Source organism: Peromyscus eremicus, chromosome X, assembly GCF_949786415.1.
Source record: "Peromyscus eremicus chromosome X, PerEre_H2_v1, whole genome shotgun sequence".
In the NCBI taxonomy this organism is placed as follows: Eukaryota; Metazoa; Chordata; class Mammalia; order Rodentia; family Cricetidae; genus Peromyscus; species Peromyscus eremicus.
In genome coordinates, this window is record NC_081439.1 from 53,391,852 (window position 1) to 53,415,136 (window position 23,285).

Below are 23,285 nucleotides of genomic sequence, written 5' to 3' on the forward strand. Positions count from 1 at the left end.
GCTTAACTTGAGTATTGTTTATTCAAGGAAAAAACAAAATCTCCTTCTTGGTCCTCTCAAGTATCCTAAGAAAAGCACTATCCTTCCATTCTACAGCAACGCTGGAAAAAACTGTAATAACTGTGCAAAGCAATAGCTCAGAAGCCACCAGAGCGGGCAAAATGTGCCTGGAGGTTTTTTAAGTTCCAACTCTAAGGAATTTTCTCCATTTATCCTGAGAGCTTCCTGGTCCTGACAAAACTAATTCTGCCTAAAAGACACTATGGACAATGTCACAAAACAATCACCCATAATTATTTTAAGTAGTAGCAGGAAGCAGCTTGGCAAATGAATTAGTAAGAGTGAGATCAAAATATTTGGTTAAAAATTGGAGAATAACAGAGCAGAAAATGACATGCTCTGAAAGGCCCCAAGCTATTACTAGAAATACAGAAAGGCATTTTTGCATGCAAACAGATGCATGCCTTGAGATGTGTGAATGCCCAAGATAGACTTGAGAAGTCCCTGATCATCCAAGACTAACTAACCATGCACAAGCCAAAAGAAAAGTATAGACTACTGGCAATGGTCAAGAGAAAGCCTGAACTGACCTACTCTGGTGATAGGATGGCCAAACACCCTAATTGTTGTGCTAGAAACCTCATCCAATGACTGAGGGATCCGGATGCAGATATCCATGGCCAGGCCCCAGGTGGAGCTCCAGGAGTCCAATTGGCGAGAAAGAGGAGGGATTGTATGAGTGAGAATTGTTGAGACCAAGGTTGGAAAAAGCACAGGGACAAATAGCCAAATGAATGGAAACACATGAACTATGAACCAATAGATCAGGAGCCCCCAACTGGATCAGGCCCTCTGGATAAGTGAGACAGTTGATTAGCTTGATCTGTTTGGGAGGCATCCAGGCAGTGGGACTGGGACCTGTCCTCAGTGCATGTGCTGGCTGTTTGGAACCTGGGGCCTATGCAGGGACACTTTACTCAGCCTGGGAGGAGGGGACTGGACCTGCCTGGACTGAATCTACCAAGTTGAACTCAATCCTCAGGGGAGTCTTTGCCATGGAGGAGATGGGAATGGGGGTGGCCTAGGGGGGAGGGGTGGGGGCGGGAGGGGGAAGAACAAGGGAATCCATAGCTGATATGTAAAATTAAATTAAATTTAAAAATAAAATTAAAAAAAGAAAAGTATATGTATGAATGTTTTGCCTACACATATGTCTATGCAATATGTGAGGTACCTGTTGAGAATAATGTATCAAATCACCTGGAACAGTAGTTATGGAAGTTATGAGCTGCCAGATGGGTAATGGGAACCAAACTTGGGACCTGTGGAAGGACAACTGGTGCTCTTAAACACTGAGCCATCTTCCTAACCCTTGTTCACTTCTTTTAAATTACACTTTGTAAAAATTTGTCTTGTGCACACACACACATATCAGAGGACAATTTTCTGAAGTCATTTCTCTCCCTTCTGTCATATGGGTACAAACTCAGGTTGTCAGATCCCATTACCTGCTAAGCCACTGCATAGGTCCAATGTTCACTTCTTAACAAACAGTCACGACACAGACACAGAAAACAATAGTACATGTTCAAAAACAGTATGTACTTAGTACAAATTGTCCTGTGAAACATACTGTGAAATAAGTAACAAAATGGGAGATGGCTTCAAAACAATGTTTTACACAAAATCATGACTGTGATTCCATCACTTGGGAGGTACATAGCCAGTTCAAGGACCTCCTGTGCCACATGAGATCTGGTCTTTTAAATAGCAAACAAAACGGGGCTAGAGATATGGATGCCTCAGTGGTTAAAAGTGCCTACTGCTGATTTTCACTCTACTTCCTCTCCCCATTGCAAGTTCCCCAGTCTTATCCCAGCCCTGTAGCAGACCATTTTCAGGAGTCTCTCCTCTCTTTCTGCCTCTATTCTCTGGGAACTGTCCAGAACCTCTCCAGGATGCAGCCTTCCTCCCTCACCCTATCTTTTCGTGTCAGCCACCAATACCCAGATGTACTCTCCACCTGGGACTTCTGACAACACCAACCTGAAAATCAGTAGGTGATCTTCTTTCCTTCCTGTCCTCCACTGTAAATCCCTCAGTCACACCCCCAGCCACCAGTGCAGTAGAAAACTCCATTCCCTGGGGATTCTGCCTAAACTCAAGGCAGATCGAGATTTCCTCCATCCTGTGGACCCTCTCAGTCCCAGCACTACTTCTAGCCTACCCATATTTCTTCCTGTCAGCCCCCAATACCAAGAAACACATTCTATATGGGATCCACAGAGGCCACACCTCAAAGGGACTCAAAAGCACTCCCTACCAGGAAAGCCATAGCCACTATGCTTTCCTAAGATCCAGAGAGGACAACAGAAACCAAGGAACTTCACACTCACCCAAAGAAGAACAAATATCCACACCAAGAATCACAGTCATCTCAAAACAGATGCTGAGACACCAGCACAAAAACACAATCATTAACACCCAAGACAATGTGACTCGAACAGAATCCAGCAACACTACCACAGTTGGCCCTATGAAATGCAATATAGCTGAAACACAAGACAAGCAATTCAAAACAGCTATTGTGAATATGCTCAAGGACCTTAAAGAGGATATGAATAGATCCTTTAAGGAAGTCTGTGAAAACACAAACAAACAGTGGAATGAAATGATGAATACAGTTCAAGACAACAAAGTAGAAATAGAAACACTAAAGAAAACCCAAAGTGAGCTAAAACAGGGAATGAAAAGTTGAGGAAGTCAAACAAAAACCTCAGAGGTAAGTCTCCCCAACAGAATATAAGAGATGAAACAGAATCTCAGGCATGGAAGACAAGATAGAAGAAATGGGTATCTCAGTCCAAGAAAATGTTAAATCTAAGCAAATCCAGGCACAAAATATCCTGGAAATCTGGGACACAATGAAAGACCAAATCTACAAATAATGGAAATAGAGGAAGGAGGAGAAACCAAGGTCAGGGTCACAGAAAATATTTTCAACAAAATAATAGAAGAAAATTTCCCTAACCTAAAGAAAGAAGGGCCTATGAAGGTACAAGAAACATAAATAAGAGACTGAACCAGAAAAGAAATTCCCTATGACACATAAGAATCCTATCACTCAATGAACAGAAAAAAGAAAGACTAGTAAAAGCTGCAAAGGAAAGAAGAAAGAAGTAACAGACCCATTAGAATAACACCTGAATTCCCAATGGAGACTCTAAAAGCCAGAGGGCCTGGAAAGATGTTCTACAGACTCTAAAAGACCACAAATGCCAGCCCAGACTACTATACCCAGAAAAACTTTCAATCACAACAAATGGAGAAAGAAAAACACTCCAAAATGAAACCAAATTTCACCAGTACATATCTACAAATGAAGTTCTATATTGGTACCAGAAGTAAAACTTCAATCTGAGGAGGTTAACAACATCAAGACAAGTAATAATAATACCAGATGAGCAAATCAAAGGGCGGGGGGGGGGGGGACCCCACACCATAACAACAAAATAACAATAATAAATAAACACTGCTCATTTATAACTCTCAACATCAATAGTCTCAATTCCCCCAATTAAAAAACACAGAATGCTAGGTGGTGGTGGCACACACCTTTAATCCTAGCACTTGGCAGGCAGAGGCAGGCAGATCTCTGAGTTTGAGGCCAGCATGGTCTACAGAGCAAAAAAGCAAAAATAAATAGAGAGAGAGAGAGAAGAAAGAAAGAAAGAAAGAAAGAAAGAAAGAAAGAAAGAAAGAAAGAAAGAAAGAAAGAAAGAAAGAAAGAAAAAGGAAAAGTAAAAATATAGACTATACTAACAGATTGGATTCATCCTTCTGCTGTATTCAAGAAACACACTTTACCATCAAGGATAGACATCACCACACATTAAAAGGAAGGGAAAAGATATGCCAAGCAAATGGACCCAAGAAGTACTCCAGAGTAGCCATTTTTAGTATCTGACAAAAACAGACTTCAAACAAAAACTAATCAGAAGAGATAGGGAAGAACACTACATACACAACAACAACAAAAATCCACCAAGAGGATATTGCAATTTTTAACATCTATGTACTAAACACAAGAGCACCCAAATAGGTTAAAAAAACCTTCTACATCTTAAATCATATATTGACCCTCACACAGTGATAGTGGAAGACTTCAATACCCCACTCTCACCAATACACAGGTCATCTAGACAAAAACTAACAGAGAAATGCTGGCGCTAACTGATGTTATAAACCAAATGGACTTTACAGATATTTACAAGGCATTTCACCCAAACACAAAAGAATATACCTTCTTCTCAGAACCTCATGGAACCTTCTTCCAAACTCACCACATACTCAGACACAAAACAAGGCTCAACAGATACAAGAAAAGTGAAATAACTCCCTGTATCCTATCTGACCACCACAGATTAAAGCTAAATGTCAATAGAAACAACAGAAAGTTTATGGGCTTGTGGAAACTGAACAATGCACTACTTAATGAAAAATGGGTCAAGATAGAAAGTAAGAAAAAACTTGAAACTTTTTAGAATTGAATGAAAATGAAAACACAGCATACGCAAACTTATGGGACACAATGAATGTGGTTTTAAGAGGCAAGTTCATAGCAATATGTGCCTACATAAAATAATTGGAGAGATCTCACAACAGCAACTAAATGGTACACCTGAAAGCTCTAAGGAATAAATAAAAAAGCTCTAAAAAGAATAAATAACATCCAAAAGAAGTAGATGACAAGAAATAATCAAACTCAGCTGAAATAAAATAGAAACAAAAATAATACAAATAATTAGTGAAACAAAGAGTTGGTTCTTTGAGAAAACCACTAAGATTGATAAACCCTTGACCAAATCAACTGAAAAACAGAGAAAGTCCAAATTAATAAAATTAGAGATGACTCTGTGAGTTCGAGGCCAGCCTAGGCTACCAAGTGAGTTCCAGGAAAGGTGCAAAGCTACACAGAGAAATCCTGTCTCAAAAAAACAAAAAAAAAAAATTAGAGATGAAAGGAGAACATACAACAACATGAAAGAAATCCAGAGAATCAAAAGTATATACTTTAAAACTATACCCCAGTGAATTGGAAAACCCCTGAAAAAAACAGATAAATTTCTGGATGTATACCACCTACCAAAGTTAAATCAGGATCAAATAATCAATTTAAACAGAACTATAACCCCTACTGAAATAGAAGCAATAATTAAAGCCCCACCACTGTAGACAAATTTCTAAATGGAAATAAAAAACTTGGAGCCAGAAATTAGGGTTAAAGCCTAAGAGAAATCAGAGGAATAGGAACAGCCACAGCTAACTTTACCTCACCAATACCTCAGCTTCCAAATACAAGCAACTTCCTGTCTAACCACGCCTATATGCCTTGCTGTTCTGCCATCTGATTTGCTCTCTCTGTACAGCTACATCACTTCCTCTTCCTGTCCAGCTCTGTCACTTCCTGTCTCTCTATACAGACATACAGACCTCCTTGGTTAACTAGTGTTAGAATTTGAGGTGTGTGCCACCACACCTGGCTGTTTCCAGTGTGGCCTTGAACTCACAGAGATCCAGACAGATCCCTGCCTGCCAAGTGATAGGATTAAAGGAGTGTATTACTGTTGCCTGACTTTTTTGTTTACTTATAATGGCTTGGTTTTTCCTCTGACCTCCAGGCAAGCTTTATTTATTAAAGCACAAATAAAATATCACCACACACCACCAAAAAAAGCTTAGGACCAGATGGATTCAGCACAGAATTTTACCATACTTTTCAAGAATTAACAGCAATACTCCCCAAATTATTCAAAAAAAAAAAGAAACAGAAGGAACATAGCTTAATTCTTCTTATGAGACCATAATTATCCTGATATCAAAACCTCACAAAGTTCCAACAAAGAAAGAAAATTACAGACCAATTTCACTTATGAATATAGATGCAAAATTTCTCAATAAAATTACTTGCAAATCAAATCTAAGAACACATCAAAAAGATTCAGCATGATCAAGTAGGTTTCTTCCCAGAGAAGAAGGGATAATTCAACATATGTAAATCAATAAGTATAATCCATCATATAAACATATCAAAAGACAAAAACCACATGATCGTCTCATAGATACAGAAAAGACCTTTGACAGAATCCAATACCCCTTCATGGTAAAAGTCCTGGAGATAAGGGATACAAAGGACATAACTAAACATAATAAAGGCAGTATACAGCAAGGCTGTGGTGATTTATTGTGTAACAAATAAAGCTTGCCTGAGGATCAGAGGACAGAGCCAGCCACTAGATTAAACATAGAGGCCAAGCAATGGTGACACACACCTAGCACTCAGGAGGCAGAGATCCAGATGGATATCTGTGAGTTCAAAGCTACTCTGGATTACATGAGATTGATTCAGTCTAGGAAATTGAGCCAGGCAATGGTGGCACACACTTTTAACCTCAGTACTTGGGAGTCACACACCTTTAATCCCAACACTTGAGATCTCATGCCTTTGCTACCAGTATTTGGGAAGCACACACACACCATTAATCCCAGCACTAGGATGGAATTGAAATGGCTGGGTGGAGAAAGGCATATAAGGTGTGAGAAGACAGGAACTAGAGCTTTCTGCTGAGGACTCAGAGGCATTCAGTCAGAGGATTCGTGGAGATAGGTTCTTGTCTTCCATTGGCCTGAGGACTTGGTAGTGGTAAGAAGTTTCTCTAGTGGCTTGTTCCTTTGTCTCTCTGATCTTTCAGCATTTACCCCAATATCTGACTCCAGGTTTTTATTATAAGATCATTTAGATTTCGAGTTACACAAGGCTATGGCCAACATCAAATTAAATGGAGAGAAACTCAAAATAATTTCACTAAAATCAGGAACAAGACAAGGTTATCCACTTTCTCCATACCTCTTCAATATAGTACTTGAAGTCTAGCTAGAGCTAGAGGGATACAAATAGGAATGGGAGAAGTCAAAGTATCTTTATTGATAAGATACATAAATGACCCTAGGAATTCCACCAGGAAACCCATAACAGCTCATACTTTCAGCAAAGTAGAAGAATAGAAAACTAACACACAAAATTCAGCCTTCCTATATACAAATGACAAGCTGTCAAAGGAAGAAATCAGGAAAACAAGACCTTTCATAATAGCTTCAAAAATATTACTGAGTAACTCTTGCCAAGCAAGTGAAAGCTTCTGTGTGGCAAAGGACAGCATCACTCAGACAAAGTGGAAATCTATATAATGTACAAGTACTTTAACAATTACACATCTGGCCGGGCGTTGGTGGCGCACGCCTTTAATCCCAGCACTCGGGAGGCAGAGCCAGGCGGATCACTGTGAGTTCGAGGCCAGCCTGGGCTACCAAGTGAGTTCCAGGAAAGGCACAAAGCTACACAGAGAAACCCTGTCTCGAAAAAAACCAAAAAAAAAATACATATCTGATGGAAAGCTAATATCTAAAATATATAAAGAACTCAAAGAACTAGACATTGGAAAAACAAATCACCCAATTAAAAATGGGGTACAGATCTAAAAAGAGAATCCTCAAAAGATGAAACACAAATGGCTGAGAAACACTTAAAGAAATGTTCAATATCCTAGTGATCAGGGAAATTCAAATCACGACTACTTAGAGACATCATCTTACACAGGTCAGAATAGCCGAGATCAATAAAACAAATGATAGATAGTTCATACTGGTAAAGTTGTGGAGTAAGGAGAACACTTATCCTTATTTGTGCAAACTTGTACAGCCACTATGGAAATCAGTGTGGTGGTTCCTCAGGAAGATGGGAATAGATCTACCTCAAGATCTAGCTATACCACTCTTGTGCATACAGCCAAAGGACTCTCCAACCTACCACAGAGACACTTGCTGAACCATGTTCATTGTTGCTCTATTTATTCATAATAGGCAAAAATTGGAGATGACCTAGATGTTCCTGAACAGACGGATGGATAAAGAAAATGTGGCACATTTGCACAATGAAATACTACTCAGCTGTTTAAAACAGTCATGAAATTTGCAAGTAATAGAGCTACAATGAATGAATGGAGCTAGAAAAAATCATCCTGAGTGAAGTAACCGAGACCCAAAATGACATATATGGTATGTACTCATTTATATGTGGATATTAGTTGTTAAGTTATCAATAAGCAGGCTACAATCAACATTAACCACAGAGGTTTGGTACAAAGTAAGGAGCTTGGCAAGGGGATGGATCTACCTAAGGAGAGGAAATAGAATAGATAGTTATAGATGGACAGTAGTGGGGACTGGAACAGAAGGATCAAACAGGGAAGGGGATGGAAGAAAAGTGTAAAGGAGGGAATGTGGTGAGGGACAGCTAAAACTAAGGGCCATTTGAGGGGTTGTTGGAAACCTAATACAGTAAAAGCTTCTTATTGCATATATATATATGCAAGAAATCAAAATGGAATAACAAAATAACAGGGGAGACACGCTCCAACTAGACATCTCTCGCCACCAAATGAAACCTCCAGTTTCAGGAATGAGTTACATCTAGCTCAAGTATTGGCCAAAAGGGCTCCATGGAAATTCCCAAACAAACTAGGCTATTGCCAAAACCATGGGTTGCTCTCCACAAACTGACGGTAAGGCCCTACTGCTGAAGACAACACCTACAGAACTCATTGAAAATGGTGAAGTTGAGATGATGCCTACCTAGAGCCTTCACTCCTACTAGTATTCAGGGTACTTTAAGGTACTCTGTACACTAACAAAGGAGAAAGGTAAACAAAAACCAAGTTTCAAACCCTACCATTTACAGTGGGGACCTACTTGAAAGAGGTGCTGCTGCAATGGTGGCACAAAGCTTGTGAGAGTAACCAGCAGATATTAATCTGATTGGACTTAAGGACTACTCTTTGAAACGGAGCCCATCCCTGCCACTGCTTGGATGGCTAAGACCTGAGACTAGATAGTCTAGAGGCCAAGGGAAAAATCAAATACTACTATTTTGCTAAAGGAACATAGCAAAGAAATTACTCCAAAAGACATTCTCCCATACTCATACATCAGTGTCTTGCTCAGCCATCATCAAGGAAGCTTCCTCCCACAGCAGGTGGGATCAAATACAGAGACCCATAACTAGACAATGTTTAGAGAGTGAGATACCTTAAAACACACATTCCTAAATAGGATGTCTTTGTTGTTGGTATTTTTTTCTTTTTTTTGGGGGGACCCACCACCCAGCTCTCAAATAAATCACACATGCAGGCTTATTCTTAATTATAAATACCTGACCTTAGCTTGGCTTCTTTCTTGCCAGCTTTCCTTGTCTTAAATTATCCATCTATCTTTGCCTCTGGCTTTTCCTGTTCTCTTACTTCTGTAAATCTTACTCTTACTCTGTGGCTTGCTGGTTGTGTAGCTGGGTGGCTGGCCTCCTTCTCTGACTGCTCCTTTTCAATCCCTCTTCCCAGATTTCTTCTATTTATCCTCTATGCCTGCCAGCCCCACCTATTTCTCTCTCTTGCCTTGCTGTTGGCCATTCAGTTCTTTATTAGACCATTAGGTGTGTTAGGCAGGCAAAGTAACACAGCTTCATAGAGTTAAACAAATGCAACATAAGCAAAAGTAACACACTTTAAAATAATATTCCCCAACATGTCTTCATTAAATCCTTCCACTCAGAGAATTTTGTAGAAGAGGAGACAAAAACATTGTAAGAGCCAATGGGAATGGAAGACACCAAAGAAACAAAGCCTTCTAGACATAACAGAGCAGAAACACACAGGAACTAGCAGAGACTGTGGCAGCAGGTACAGGACCTGCATACATCTAAGCCACACGTGCTCCCAGCTGAGAGGGGAAGTGGACATAAGCCCCCATCTCTAACCAAAGCTATCTCAAATTGATAACCACTTGCAAAGGAAAAATTAGTTTTCTTCTACCGGGTCTCTTTGAGTATACAAACCAAACTTAAGGCTAGGTTCCATACCCAGCAGTAGCTGGCCAATGCAAAACAAACTCAGTAGAATTTTTTAAGGTTCTTTGTCTCATAAGACTATATCTGTACATTTTTTTTTACATTACAGGTCTTCTGCTTCTATATTATGGTTTCATATTTTGTATTTTTATGGGATTTCTGTGTGTACAAATGAGTGTGTCCCTTCTGGGTATGTTTCTTATGCTTTTTATTTGACTCTTTTTTCTGTTTGTTTGCTTATTTGGGTCAATTCTATTTTTTTTTCTAGTTGCTTGTTTGTTTTCTAATGAGAGAGAGCCAAAAAGAGTGTGAATTTGGTTGGGTAGAGAGGTGGGGAGGATCTGGAAGGAATTGGTGGAGGGGAAATGGTGATCAGAATATATTGTATGAAAAAAATCTATTTTCAATAAATAAATACAGCATATTAAGAAAATTTTTTAAAATCACTAGTGTCAATTTTAGTTCTTGTAGAGGACCTGGGGTTGGTTCCCTGTGACCACATGGCAGCTCACACCATCTGTGACTCCTATACCAGGAGATCTGATGTCCTCTTCTGGCCTCTCCAAGGTACTGCTTAGACGTGGTGAATATAAACTCACACATACACATAAAGAAAATAAAATGAGTAAAAAAAAAAAGGCAAAATTATGACTAGAGACAGGAAATTTTATAATACTAGACAAAATCCATCAAAAAGATATTTACAATTACAAACATAACATTGACCAAAGAACATTGAAACAAAAAACAGACAGCAATTTAGGAATAGACAAATCAACGAAAACTAAATAGAGATATCAGTGTGATGCATTTAAAAATAGACAAAACAACCAGGTAGAAAATTGAACAAGAAAAGTAAGACATTGGGGCTGGAGAGATGGCTCAGAGGTTAAGAGCAGTGGCTGCTCTTTCAGAGGTCCTCAGCTCAATTCCCAGAAACCACATGGTGGCTCATAACCATCTGTGGTTAGATCTGGTGCCTTCTTCTGGCCTGCCTGCATACATGCAGGTAGAACATTATACATAATAAATAAATCTTAAAAAAAAAGAAAAGTAAGACATTAACAAACCTGTAAACATGCTAGACACAACATACATCTATAAAGGCTTTTAAGTATTTCTACTAAGAAACTACAGTTTTCTCAAGTTCACAAGGAAATTTCCCAGTATATATAACCCAGTAGGACAATAAATAAGCCTTGATAAGTTTATCAAGATTGAAATCCTCCAAAGTATATTTCCTGACCCTAAAAGAATACAAAATATAAAACACCAGAAAAAATAACTTAAGGGAAAACTGGAATGACCTTAAGTATGGCAATGGCATTTTACATACAATATCAAAGAATAATTGATGAGCTGGGTGGTGGGAGTGCATGCCTTTAATCCCAGCACTTGACCAGCCTGGTCTCTAGAGTGAGTTCCAGGACAACCAGGACTATACAGAGAAATGCTGTCTCAAAATGCAAAAATAATAATAATTGATGAAAAAACAGTTGATAAAATGGACTTCCATTAAATTTTTGTAAAGCTTCTGCTTTCTGAAAGACAATGGTCAAGAAAAAGACAAGCCAGACTAGAAGAAAATATTTTCAAAAGATATAGCTGATAAGAAAAGTCTGTTATCCAAAACATGCAGTGAAGTCTTAAAAATTAACAATAAGGAAACAACCTAACTGAAAAAAAATAGTAAGACAATCTATGCTCATACCTATCTAGAGAATAAAAAAGTGCAGATGAAAATATGCTCAGCATCATATGCTGCTGAGGATATGGAAGATTAGAATTCTCAATGCTGGTGGCAATGCAAAATGGTACAGCCAGTTAGGAAGACAATTTGGCCCTCTTCTAAAACTAAACAATAGCTTGGCATGGTGAGCCAAACCTACAATCCCAGTTCTTGGTAGCCTGATGAAGGAAGATCCTCGATTTGAGGCCAGCTCAGGTTACACAGTGAGTTCCATCTCAGTCTGGTCTACATAGTAAGATCCTGTCTGAAAATATTAATAATAATATAGTAAGATGACCCTGTCTGAAAATATTAATATTTTAAACCACCTAAACATAACAAAACACAGTGATCACAGTCCATGATATTTCACCATGTTAAAAAAAAAAAAAAAACCAGTGCTCACTTTGGTGGCACATATACAAAAGTTGAAATGATTTGGAGAATATTAGCATGGCTGTTGCAGAAGGATGGCAGGCACTTTTGTGAAACAGTCATATTTTTGCAAAATCTGTGCTATGCATGAATGAATATTTTATAACTAAGTCCATCCATTGTTTTGTACACTAATTTTTAGTTGAAAAATTTTAGGAAACAAAACTTGAAAGCAATGAAATTTCTTCAATTAGATGAGTAGTTAAATAAATAAATGTGGTACCCACAGACAAAGAACTGTGAGTAAAAAAAGTTTTTTTCAGTCATTGTTCTCTTGAGTAGCACTGGTTCCTCACAATCAATTGCTTAAACATATATATATATATATATATATATATATATATATATATATATATATATATATATTTCCATATATATATATATGGAAAGGAGAAAAATTAATTATAAATAAGAATCATTTTAAAAATAACAAGAAATGCAAGCCAGACTATTATAGCCCCCATGGAAAGGCTAAAACAGCTAGGATATCACCTGTGAACCGGAAGTAGCCCCTGTGGAGCGGAACATATCCAGTCTGTAGCCCTTGAAGAGCCAGCAGAGAGTGACCTAGCGCTGCCCATAGGACCTTTAACAGCAACAAGGGAAAGCGAATCAATCTTCAGGTCAGACAATACCTGCCTTTCCCTAAAAGCACTCTTTCTAAGACTACCAAGTCTAAAGACTTGTTTTCAAATGTCTGCTAGAAATTCAAGAAAAATACCCCGGCTCTCCATGGCAAAGAACAGGAACTCGACGCCCTTGGGTGTGGAAATAGCTGTTCCTAGCCGTTCAGTTAAGAAAAGGGAGCAGGCGGCTGACCTTCAGACTAAGAGCCCGGAAAAACTGGGTCAAGCCAAACAGGGTCACCAGGGCATGCTAACACAGGAAGTAGCCACAGAGGAACCCAATGAGGTTTTACTGGGCCTCCAAGAGAATGTCGAGACTGGTGGAAATCCACTAGTAGATCCGCAGGCCTCTGGCCTAGTGACGGTAGCCATGGCAACTCGCTTGGCCATTGTCAGAAAGAACCAGTCTTTGTCTGGCCCGGTGACCACAGCCATGTCCACGCACTTGTCCGTGGCCGGAGAGAGCCAATCTTCACCAGACCCAACGACCACAGCCATGGCTACGAGCTTGGCTGTTGCCAGAAAAAGTCAGTCTTCATCTGTCCCGATGGCCACAGCCATGTCCACGCACTTGTCCGTGGCCGGAGAGAGCCAATCTTCGCCAGACCCAACGACCACAGCCATGGCTACGAGCTTGGCTGTTGCCAGAAAAAGTCAGTCTTCATCTGTCCTGATGGCCACAGCCATGTCCACGCACTTGTCCGTGGCCGGAGAGAGCCAATCTTCGCCGGGTCCAATGACCACAGCCACGGCTACGTGCTTCACTGTTGCCAGAAAAAGTCAGTCTTCATCTGGCCTGGGGACCACAGCCATGTCCACACACTTGTCCGTGACCAGAAAAGGCCAATCTTCGCCAAGCCCAACGGCCACAGCCATGGCTACGCACTTCGCTGTTGCCAGAAAAAGTCAGTCTTCATCTGTCCCGGTGACCACAGCCATGTCCACGCTCTTGTCTGTGGCCAGAAAGAGCCAATCTTCGCCGGGTCCAATGAGCGCAGCCATGGCTATGCGCTTGGATGTTGCCAGAAAAAGTCACTCTTCATCTGGCCTGGGGACCACAGCCATGTCCACGCTCATCTCTGTGACCAGAAAGGGCCAATTTTCGCCAAGCCCAATGTCCACAGCTATGGCCACATGCTTGGCCATTGACAGAAATAGTCCCACAACTATAACCACGCAATTGGCCAGTCACGGAAAAAATAAATTTCCATCCGACCCAGTGACCAGAGCTACAGCCACATGCTCGGCATTTGCCAATGATGGCCATTCTTCATCTGGCCCAGTGACCACAGCAATGGCAACAGGCTTAGCTGTTACCAGAAAGATTCAGCTGATGTCTGACCTGATAACTGCCCCCACTGCCACACACTTGGTAGCTGCCAAAAACAGCCATTCTCTGTCTGACAAAGAGTTGGCAGCCATACCCATGCAGTTGGCTGTTACCAGCAAAAGTCAGTCTTCATCTTGCCCCATGACCACAGACCTGGCCACACCATTAACTATTGCTACTACAGGGCAATCTCCATCCCTAGATAAAAGTAACATGAAACAACCAGTTACAGAAACAACTAACAAGGAGACACCTGTTCCAGATGAGATAGCCAAGAACAAGCAACTTGCTAGCAAGAAAAGACCTGAAAGGCAGGTGCGTTTCAGCGTAAGGGTGACAGAGAGTTCCTTCAGATTCAGAGATATCGTGGTGAGGAAGCAAGATGGTTTCACCCACATCTTTTTATCCACGAAGTCATCAGAAAATAACTCACTAAATTTCGAAGTGATGAATGAAATTCAGAATGCTCTGAACAAGGCTGCTAATGATGACAGCAAGTTGGTACTTCTCAGTGCAATTGGCAGTGTCTTCTGTTTTGGCCTGGACTTTTCTTATTTTATACAGCGTCTCACAGGGGACAAGAAAAGAGAAAGCACTAAAATGGCAGGATCGTTAAAAAATTTTGTGAATACTTTCATTCGGTTTAAGAAGCCTATTATTGCAGCAGTCAATGGCCCAGCCATTGGACTGGGAGCATCTATATTGCCTCTTTGTGATGTGGTTTGGGCTAATGAAAAGGCTTGGTTTCAAACACCCTATACCACCTTTGGACAGAGTCCAGATGGTTGTTCCAGCTTTACATTTCCCAAGATTATGGGAGAAGCCTCTGCGAATGAAATGTTACTCAGTGGGCGGAAGCTAACAGCACAGGAAGCTTGTAAGAAAGGCCTGGTCTCCCAGGTATTTTGGCCACAGACCTTCACCCAAGAAGTCATGATTCGAATCAAGGAGCTGGCCTCATGCAATGCAGTTGTCCTGGAAGAGACAAAAGCCCTACTGCGCTTCAACACCAAGACAGAATTGGAGCAGGCCAATGAGAGGGAGTGCACAGTGCTGAAGAATATTTGGGGCTCTGTGGAGGGGATAGATGCCATGTTAAAATACTTGCAGAAGAAAATCGAGTACTGATAAGTTGGACTGCCACCATGACCCTGGAACTGCTTTAAGTACAACATTAGAATACCACTAGTTCCCAATTATGAATACTTTAAAGCCTGAAACAATGTCACCTGTAGCTCATGCCTAGAAGTAGGACTGGAACACCCAAGCTATCACCAAAGAGTTTTAAAGAACTGTGACTTTAAAATCAGTAACTGCAAAGTACCTTTAATGCAATGTCCTTATCTTATATTCATATACAAGCAAGTATGAAAAGGTAATGGTGAGCACTTCTTTGGCCAGCACTATATTAAAAATGACTATTTCATTCTTTTCAGGTAACAAAAAGGTCTGAAATAATTTTTGTTTTCTTCATTTCTTTTCCTTCTGGTGTGATATTTGCTTTCTTTACTTATTTTCCTTCCAGAACAAAGAATCTAAAGGGATATTAGCCAGAATCACATCCCTTTCTAAATAGAGATCTGAGACATTTCTTTTCTCTCCAGGAAGAGAGGTAAAAATACCCTAAGAATGGGAAATTCTGAAACAATAAAAAAGGGGAAAAAAAGCTTTTAGGAAAAATATTTCGGTGAAAGATCTCAACGTGCACTTAGGGTTCATGTTGAAATACCAGCTGTTTCTTCCTTTGTTAAGTATGTCCAGCTTTTACCCAGTTAACATGAAGAGACCTCTTTCTCTCAAAGAACGCTTCTACTGTAGTATCAGTGCGTAACTGAGTAGCATAAGTAAGAATGGCAAAGCTAGTCTTAGAATGCTCGAAATCTGTAAGTTAGTCCCAGTGTGCTTTAAAGATGTCTCACACTTTCAAAAATTAACTGCTTCTTGTTGCTTGGTGGAAAGTATTCCTTTATGCAAAGTTTTGGTTTGCTATTTGTAAATATGATTGGTGTATTGCACCAGAAAAACTTTAAGTTTATAGAGTATAATTTTAGGTTCACTTAAGATATTTTATTTAATAAAGTAGAAATTCTTTTTTCATACTATTAATTACAGTGAAAATATTACTTTATATACAGTTTTGGTTTGCTATATGCAGATAAGATTGGTGTACTGCACCAAAAATAATTTTACATTTATAAACTATAATTTGTTTCACTTAGACTTGTATGTAAATTTATTAAATTTTATTAAAATAATTAAATATTTATTTTGAAATATTTAAATTTTATTTAATAACAAAATTATTTTTGCATACTGTTAATTACAGAACTTTTAAAAATTACTTTGTATTTGATACTTAATGTGCTCTGTATTAGCTGTAATATATCTATCATATATTAAATACTATACTATGTCTAAGAATTCACAGCAGAAATATACATGTTCATTCCTTTCCAAAGTAGGGACTGATTCCTAACTACAGAAAAATACTGTTAGATTACTGACATTGCAAAAATATTGAATGCATGAAAAAAGAAAGAAAACCCAGGCCTCATTTTGTAACAATCCTGAGGTTTATATTTAGAACTCCCTGATCAGTCAGAAAGCTATAAAATATGGAAATCTGACATTATTTTGGATTGACTGGCACCACAATTTTTTAATTTTTTTAGATTTTATTATTTTATGTATATGGGTGGTTTGGCAGAATATTATATATGTCTATGCAACACATGCATAGCTACCACCTGAGGTCAGAAAAGGGCATTAGATACCCTGGGACTGAAGTTGCAGATGGTTGTGAGCTACCATGTGGGTGCTGTGAATCAAACCTGGGTCCTTTGCAAGGGCAAAAACTACTTTCAACCACTGAGCCATCTCTCCAGCCCCAAAGTACCACATTTTTATTACTGCAACCTACTTTACCATTCTGTAGTTTAAAGTATGTAAAACTGGTTAACCTATAAAGTTTTATAGAATATTCAACTGTTAAAACTGGTTACAAGTAATATCTTCACCTTGCTTGTTTTGAGTCAAGGTCTCATGTACCCTAGGATGACCTCCAACTCATCATGAGCCAAGACTGGCCTTCAACTCCTCATCTTCCTGTCCCTACCTCTCCAGTGCTAGGACTACAGGCATGTTTCACCATATCTAGTTTTGAATCTACACATGATAAAATGTTATATACCACTGTACCAATGTTAATTTCTGGCCTATAATATACTTAAAATGGCCTTGAGATTCCTCCTATAATTGGCTCCAAGAAGCATTGTTTATGTAAATTATATATATTAATATTGAATCAATTTAGGGTATCTATTAATTCATTTCAAATTATAGCAGTAAAACAATTATATATATATATCAGCGTTAATATTTTATGAGAACAAATTTATGTTATAAAACAAGAAATACATTAAGAACTGGAATTACTTTATAAGGTTGCAAATATGTTTAACATCTGGCTTAACATAAAATACCTAGACTGTCATATCTGCTTGTGCATGCAATCTGTTTAGATATGTATTTTGTTGTTGTTGTTGTTGTTTTGTTTTTGTTTGTTTTTTTTGGTTGAGGAAATGTGAAATCTTTTCCTCACATAAACATGTAATTGTAAAAAGGAAAGGGGAAAACCTTTCAGTTAATTGTAGCCACACTTTATTTTGTTGTTGTTATGTTTTTTAACTCTTCTCTCATATATTACACCCCAACTGCAGTTTCCCCTCCCTCCTCTCCCCTCCCCAGTCTCTTCTCCCCCCACCCCACCTTGCCCCCGGCCCAACCTCTCCTCTCCCCTAGATCCACCCCACCACCACCCCTCAGCCAAGAGCAGGCCTCCAAAGGACATCAACCAAACACAGCATAACTAGCTACAATAAGACCAGGCAATAAAAGGAATAGGGTCCCACAAGCAGACAAAAGAGTCAGAGACTGCTCCAGTTCCCACTATTAGGAATTCCACAAGTATGCAGAGGACCTAGGTCAGACCCCTACAGGCTCCCTGATCTCTGCAAGCCATGAGTCCCAGTCAGTTGATTCTGAGGGCCTTGTCCTCATGATGTCCCTGACCTCTCTGTTTCCTCCAATCCTTTCTCCCCCTCCTTTGCAAGACTCCCTGAAAGCTCTGCCTAATGTTTGGCTGTGGGACTCTGCATCTTCTACCATCAGCTTCTGGATGAACTTTCTCTGGTCTCTGATGAGGATTATGCTAGGCTCCAGTCCCAGAACACTCTGCAGGCAGGACAAAGAGTAGGTCGAAGGTTTTGTGGCTCGGTTGGTGTCCCAATCCCTCCACTTGGGGCCTTGCCTGGTTACAGAAAATGCCTGGTTCAGGTTCCATGTCTGCCATTACTGGGAGTCTTTGCTATGGTGACTCTTGTAGATTCCATGGAGTTTCCATTGTACTAGGTTTCTACCTCTCCCTCTGTATGCCCCCCAATTCCAGTCATTTCTCCCAGTATTTTCTCCCTCCCCACTACCTGGTCCCTACTGTTCCCATCCCCACCTGCCCCCAGTCCACTAGTGAAATCTATTCTATTTCCCCTTCCCAAGGCATCCCCCCTTAAGTTCTCCTTGTTGCTTGGCCTCTCTTGGTCTGTGGATTGTAACATAATTATCTTTTACTTTACAGCTAATATTCATTTACCATATTTGTCTTTCTGGGTCTGCATTACCTCATTCAGGATGATTTTTTTAGTTCCATCCATTTGCCTGCAAATTTCATGATGTCATTGTTTTTAACAGCTGAGTAATACTCCACTGTGTAAATGTACCACATTTTCTTTATCCATTCTTCATTATTCAACATCTAGGTTGTTTCCAGTTTCTAGCTACTATAAAATAAAGCTGCAATGAACATAGTTGAGCAAGTGTCCTTGTAGTATGTTGGAGCATCCTTTAGGTATATGCCCAGGAGTGGTATATCTGGGTCTCAAGGTAGTTAAAATCCCAATTTTCTGAGAAACCACCATATTGACTTCCAAAGTTGCTGTACAACTTTGCATTCCCACCAGCAATGGAGGAGGGTTCCCCTTGTCCCACATCCTCTCCAACATGAGCTGTCACTTGTGTTTTTGACCTTAGTCATTCTGACAGGTGTAGGATGGAATCTCAGAGTTGCTCTGATTTGCATTTCCCTGATGACTAAGGATGTTGAACATCTCCTTAAGTGTTTCTGGGCCATTTGAGAATTCTTTCTTTAGATCTGTAACCCATTTTTAAATGGATTATTTGGTTTGTTGAGTTCTTTATATATTTTGGATATTAGCCCTCTGTCAGATGTGGAGTTGATGAAAATCTGTTCCCATTCTGGTTGCTACACTTTATTGTTACTACAAAACACCTAGGTGGAGGGATATGTAAGGAAAAAGGTTTGTAATGTAATGGCAGGGTTCAGCTCACCATTTGGGGAGCTGAAAGTCTAAAATTAGGATGCCTAACCTGTTCAGCCTCTAGTAAGGACATTCTGGCAACATCACAACATAGAAGATGGTAACATGGTAGGAGTATATGCAAGAGGGACAGAGCTGTTACATGGCAAGACAGGAAGCCAGATAGTTTCAGCGTTGCACTCTCATGAAAAATAACTAAAGGTCCTACAAGAACTACATTAACGCCTGCTGAAGGCAATGCTACTAGTACCTAATTGCCTTCTATTCAGACCATCTCTTAAACATTCCACAACCTCTGAACATAGCCAGAATACTAACCAAGCTTCCAGCACGTGAACTTCTGAGAGACACATTCAAATTGTATGCAAAGTGCAGAGCCAACCAAAATCTTACAAAGAGTAGTTTCTCAAAGATTAGTGGCAACGTGGAAATCAGAAACTGTATCAGTGACCTTTTCATATCTCCAGTCACAAACTGACCTGTCTTGGATTTTGAATGGATCTCAACCCATGTATGACTGACTCTTTTACATTTTATAGCATCATGCAGTAGTCACTTGGGAAACACTAGTTCACTAGGATATGCAAGTCTCATAAATTTTAATACACTTAACTATTCAACATATAAAATCCAAAGCCTCTAAATACTGAAAGGCTGTGAAGCTCACAATGGTGAATACATGCTTTCCATAATTTCAATATTTGCTTGAAATTTTTATGTGGGAGAGTGCTGAGAATCAGATGTAGAGCCTTATGAAGAATATGAAATTCATTATTGACATCAAATGCTGTGGGGGACTTATTTCAAGTAAAGAAAAAGAGAATATGTCTGCCCTCAGCACTTGACACCAATCAAATGACCGTGTGAGTGAGTCCCAATATTTTACTCAAAAACTATAGTATATTCTCTTATATTTTTGGTTGTGAGCCTAGCCTTTAATGGCTGAGCCATCTCTCCAGCCTTAGTATATTCTCAATGACAGCCAGAACTCCTTATCTCCAGCACCTAAAAGACATCTTGCACAGGACAGGAGTTGAATGAATCGATGAATGAATGAATGAATGAATGAATGAATGAACGAATTCGCCAAAAGCAGTTTGTGTGTCAGATACTGCTGTGAGTACTAGAAAGGCAGAGAGTATAAAAGAGTCAGCTTCTGCCTACTGAGATTTAGCATATAGAAAATACATGTGAGCAACTTGCAAGTCAGTGCTATCCACAAGAGGCCAAGGGTTAGGGAAGAACTTCAGGAAAAGCCTCACTGAATAGGTTTTGAGCTGTGTAAGAATGCAGAAAGTGGGCTGAGCATTAGAATGCATACAGTCATTATTCAATATGTTCCTGATTAGGGATGATATGATGTGACCAGCTGGGTCATGCTCTTGTCTTGACTCTTCTACTGTTTTAAAAACATCTACCATTTCTCAGGTACCATTATATTCCTTCTCAGGTCTTTGATGGGATTGAAGACTAACAGTTATAGTTACAACTTAGTAGATAGAACATATTAAGTATTAGATTCAGGTTCTTTAGGATAGGACACCTTTGGAATGATCTTTGTAACATGCCATTTACCTATGCTCTATACTTCTCTGGATTTTAATATGTGTTTCTTGCTTGATATTGTTTGCATTGGTTGTAGTTCCATCTTATCTAGGTCATTATCCCTCATTATTCCTGGACAATATTTGATAACCATTCCTTTGTATATAGTCTTGTATTAGGTTAGAACTTTCTTAGACAAAAAGGGGGAGATGTAGTGGGTAGCCATTCCAGCTTTGTTCTGGAAGTTCCAACCCCCATTGAGACTTCGGCAACTGTCACGCCTACAAGGCGGGGCCAAGGGAGGCGCCTGGGGACCCGAGATCTGGATCGGCAGACACGCTGTCGGTTCCAGGACCCTGGATGGTGGAGGTGGATAAAGCAGAGCTCCAGAGAACACCGCTGGACTGTGATACACCTTCCCCAGACCCCACGACCTACCTATCCCTTAATTTGTAAGTTACGCCATTAAATAAATCTCCTTTTAACTACGTGGAGTGGCCTTAATAATTTCACCAATAACAAAACAAAAATCCACTATCCCTTAAGTTGCTTTTCTCGGAGTATTTTATCATAGGAATGGGAAAAGAAACTTAGACACCCTTTAAACACATTTTAAAATATAAGCCATTTGCTCCCAATTTACTAAACTAGAATACTAAATGTTGGGAAAGATAACGGGGCTTCAAATGTTAGCACTATAGCTGTATGCCACCAGGGATTTCTAAAAATATTGAAAACAAATATTGTTGCTTACTCAGAGAGGGAAACTGATTTCAACTTAAGATAAAAGCGTGTCAAATAATCATGTTTTACTCTAAAATAAGTTGCAATGTTTTACCCTAAATTAAGTATATTCTCAATGTCAGCCAGAACCACTTATCCCCAGCACAGGAAACTCCTTGCGACTTCTACAAGGGATCTATTTTGCCCTATAAGTGCATAAGGAGAATTCATACAGCATATTTAACCTAGAGTTGAAAATAAAAAGAGTATTCAAAAGGGAAAAAAGGAAAGAAAAAAATGAAAGACTAGAGGGATGGCTCAACAGTTAAGGGGATTTGCTGCACTTGCAGAGGACCGGGCTCCATTTCCAGCACTGACATAGTGGTTTACAACCATCCCTAAACTCCAGTTCCAAAGGATCCAGTGCCCTCTTCTGACCTCCGTAGGCACCAGGCATGCATATGGTGTACAAACATACACGTGGGGAAAACATTCAATTTAAAAAATATCCAAAAAAAATCTTTAATAAAGTTAGAAATGGAAGAACAAAAGTTCCAGTTAGTTTTGAGTCATAGTGAAGACAAATACTACAGAAGCAAGAACAAGATATTATGCACTATATGGGTATCTATATTAACCTGCATGATGCACAGCAATTCCATTTACACTAAGATTTTTGGTGGCTTTTGTGGTTGGTTTTGTTTTTGAAATATACTCTTAGTATGCATCACTGGCTATCCTCGAACTTGTGGGAATCATCTTCCTCAGCCTCCTGAGTGCTGCGGCTACTGCATGTGGAACTATAGCTTTCTTATGTGGGTTTGGCTTGGTTTTGACTTTTTGAGACAGGGTCTCATGTAGGCCAGCCTAGCCTTGAACTCCTGATCCAACTGTCTTAACCTCAAGTGCTGAAACTGGTTGTACGCATTCATACTACTCCTGGCTTATACTCAATATTTAATTGGGATGAAATTAAAATTGATAGCTGCAATTGTAGAATCTAAAGTAGTTGGAATGGGCCTTGGTCTTGTCTCAACTGAATGTACCAGGCTCTGCTGACTCCCCATGGGAGGACTTACGCTTTTGGAGGAGAGGATAGAGGGTGATTGGGGGAGGCGATGCTGAGGGGGAGCAGGAGGAACAATGAGAGGGGTATCTGTGGTTGGTATGTAAAATGAATTTTTAAAAAAAAAAAATTTAAAGAAAGAAAATACCTGAGATTGCTGGGATTGGTCACATTGACTGCTTTTATTTGTGAAAAAAGAGTGCTATTTTCACAAATGTACTGTCTTTATATTTAATAATTAGTTGAAATGCATCCTCATGTTGCCACCTGGTAGGGCTCTATGCTTTTCCAAGATAGAATGAGATAGTGAAAATGTGACCAAGATTGAATATCTAGTCTTGGTTCTGGATCAGATATTATTATTTGCCCTTAGCTTCTGCAATTGTAAAATGGCAATAATATATATATATGGCAAAATGTTTCAAGAAATAAATAACTTGATGGGTGTGGTGGCATGTGCCTATGTCTTTAATCCCAGCA

General features: G+C 39.5%; 2 protein-coding genes and 1 non-coding gene across 3 annotated transcripts in view; 2 read left to right on the plus strand and 1 right to left on the minus strand.

Annotated features, from left to right (window-relative positions):
• The window catches only part of Ophn1 (oligophrenin 1), a 348,861-nt gene that overhangs the window by 246,443 nt on the left and 79,133 nt on the right, over positions 1-23,285 (minus strand). The window lies entirely within an intron of this gene.
• On the plus strand, positions 12,086-12,192 carry LOC131900264 (U6 spliceosomal RNA). Its single transcript, XR_009376179.1, has one exon. It is a non-coding gene; the product is annotated as a U6 spliceosomal RNA (small nuclear RNA).
• LOC131899102 (chromodomain Y-like protein) lies at positions 13,148-15,530 on the plus strand. Its single transcript, XM_059250480.1, has one exon. It carries the CDS (start codon positions 13,182-13,184, stop codon positions 15,204-15,206), a length of 2,025 nt encoding a protein of 674 aa, XP_059106463.1. The 5' UTR covers positions 13,148-13,181; the 3' UTR covers positions 15,207-15,530.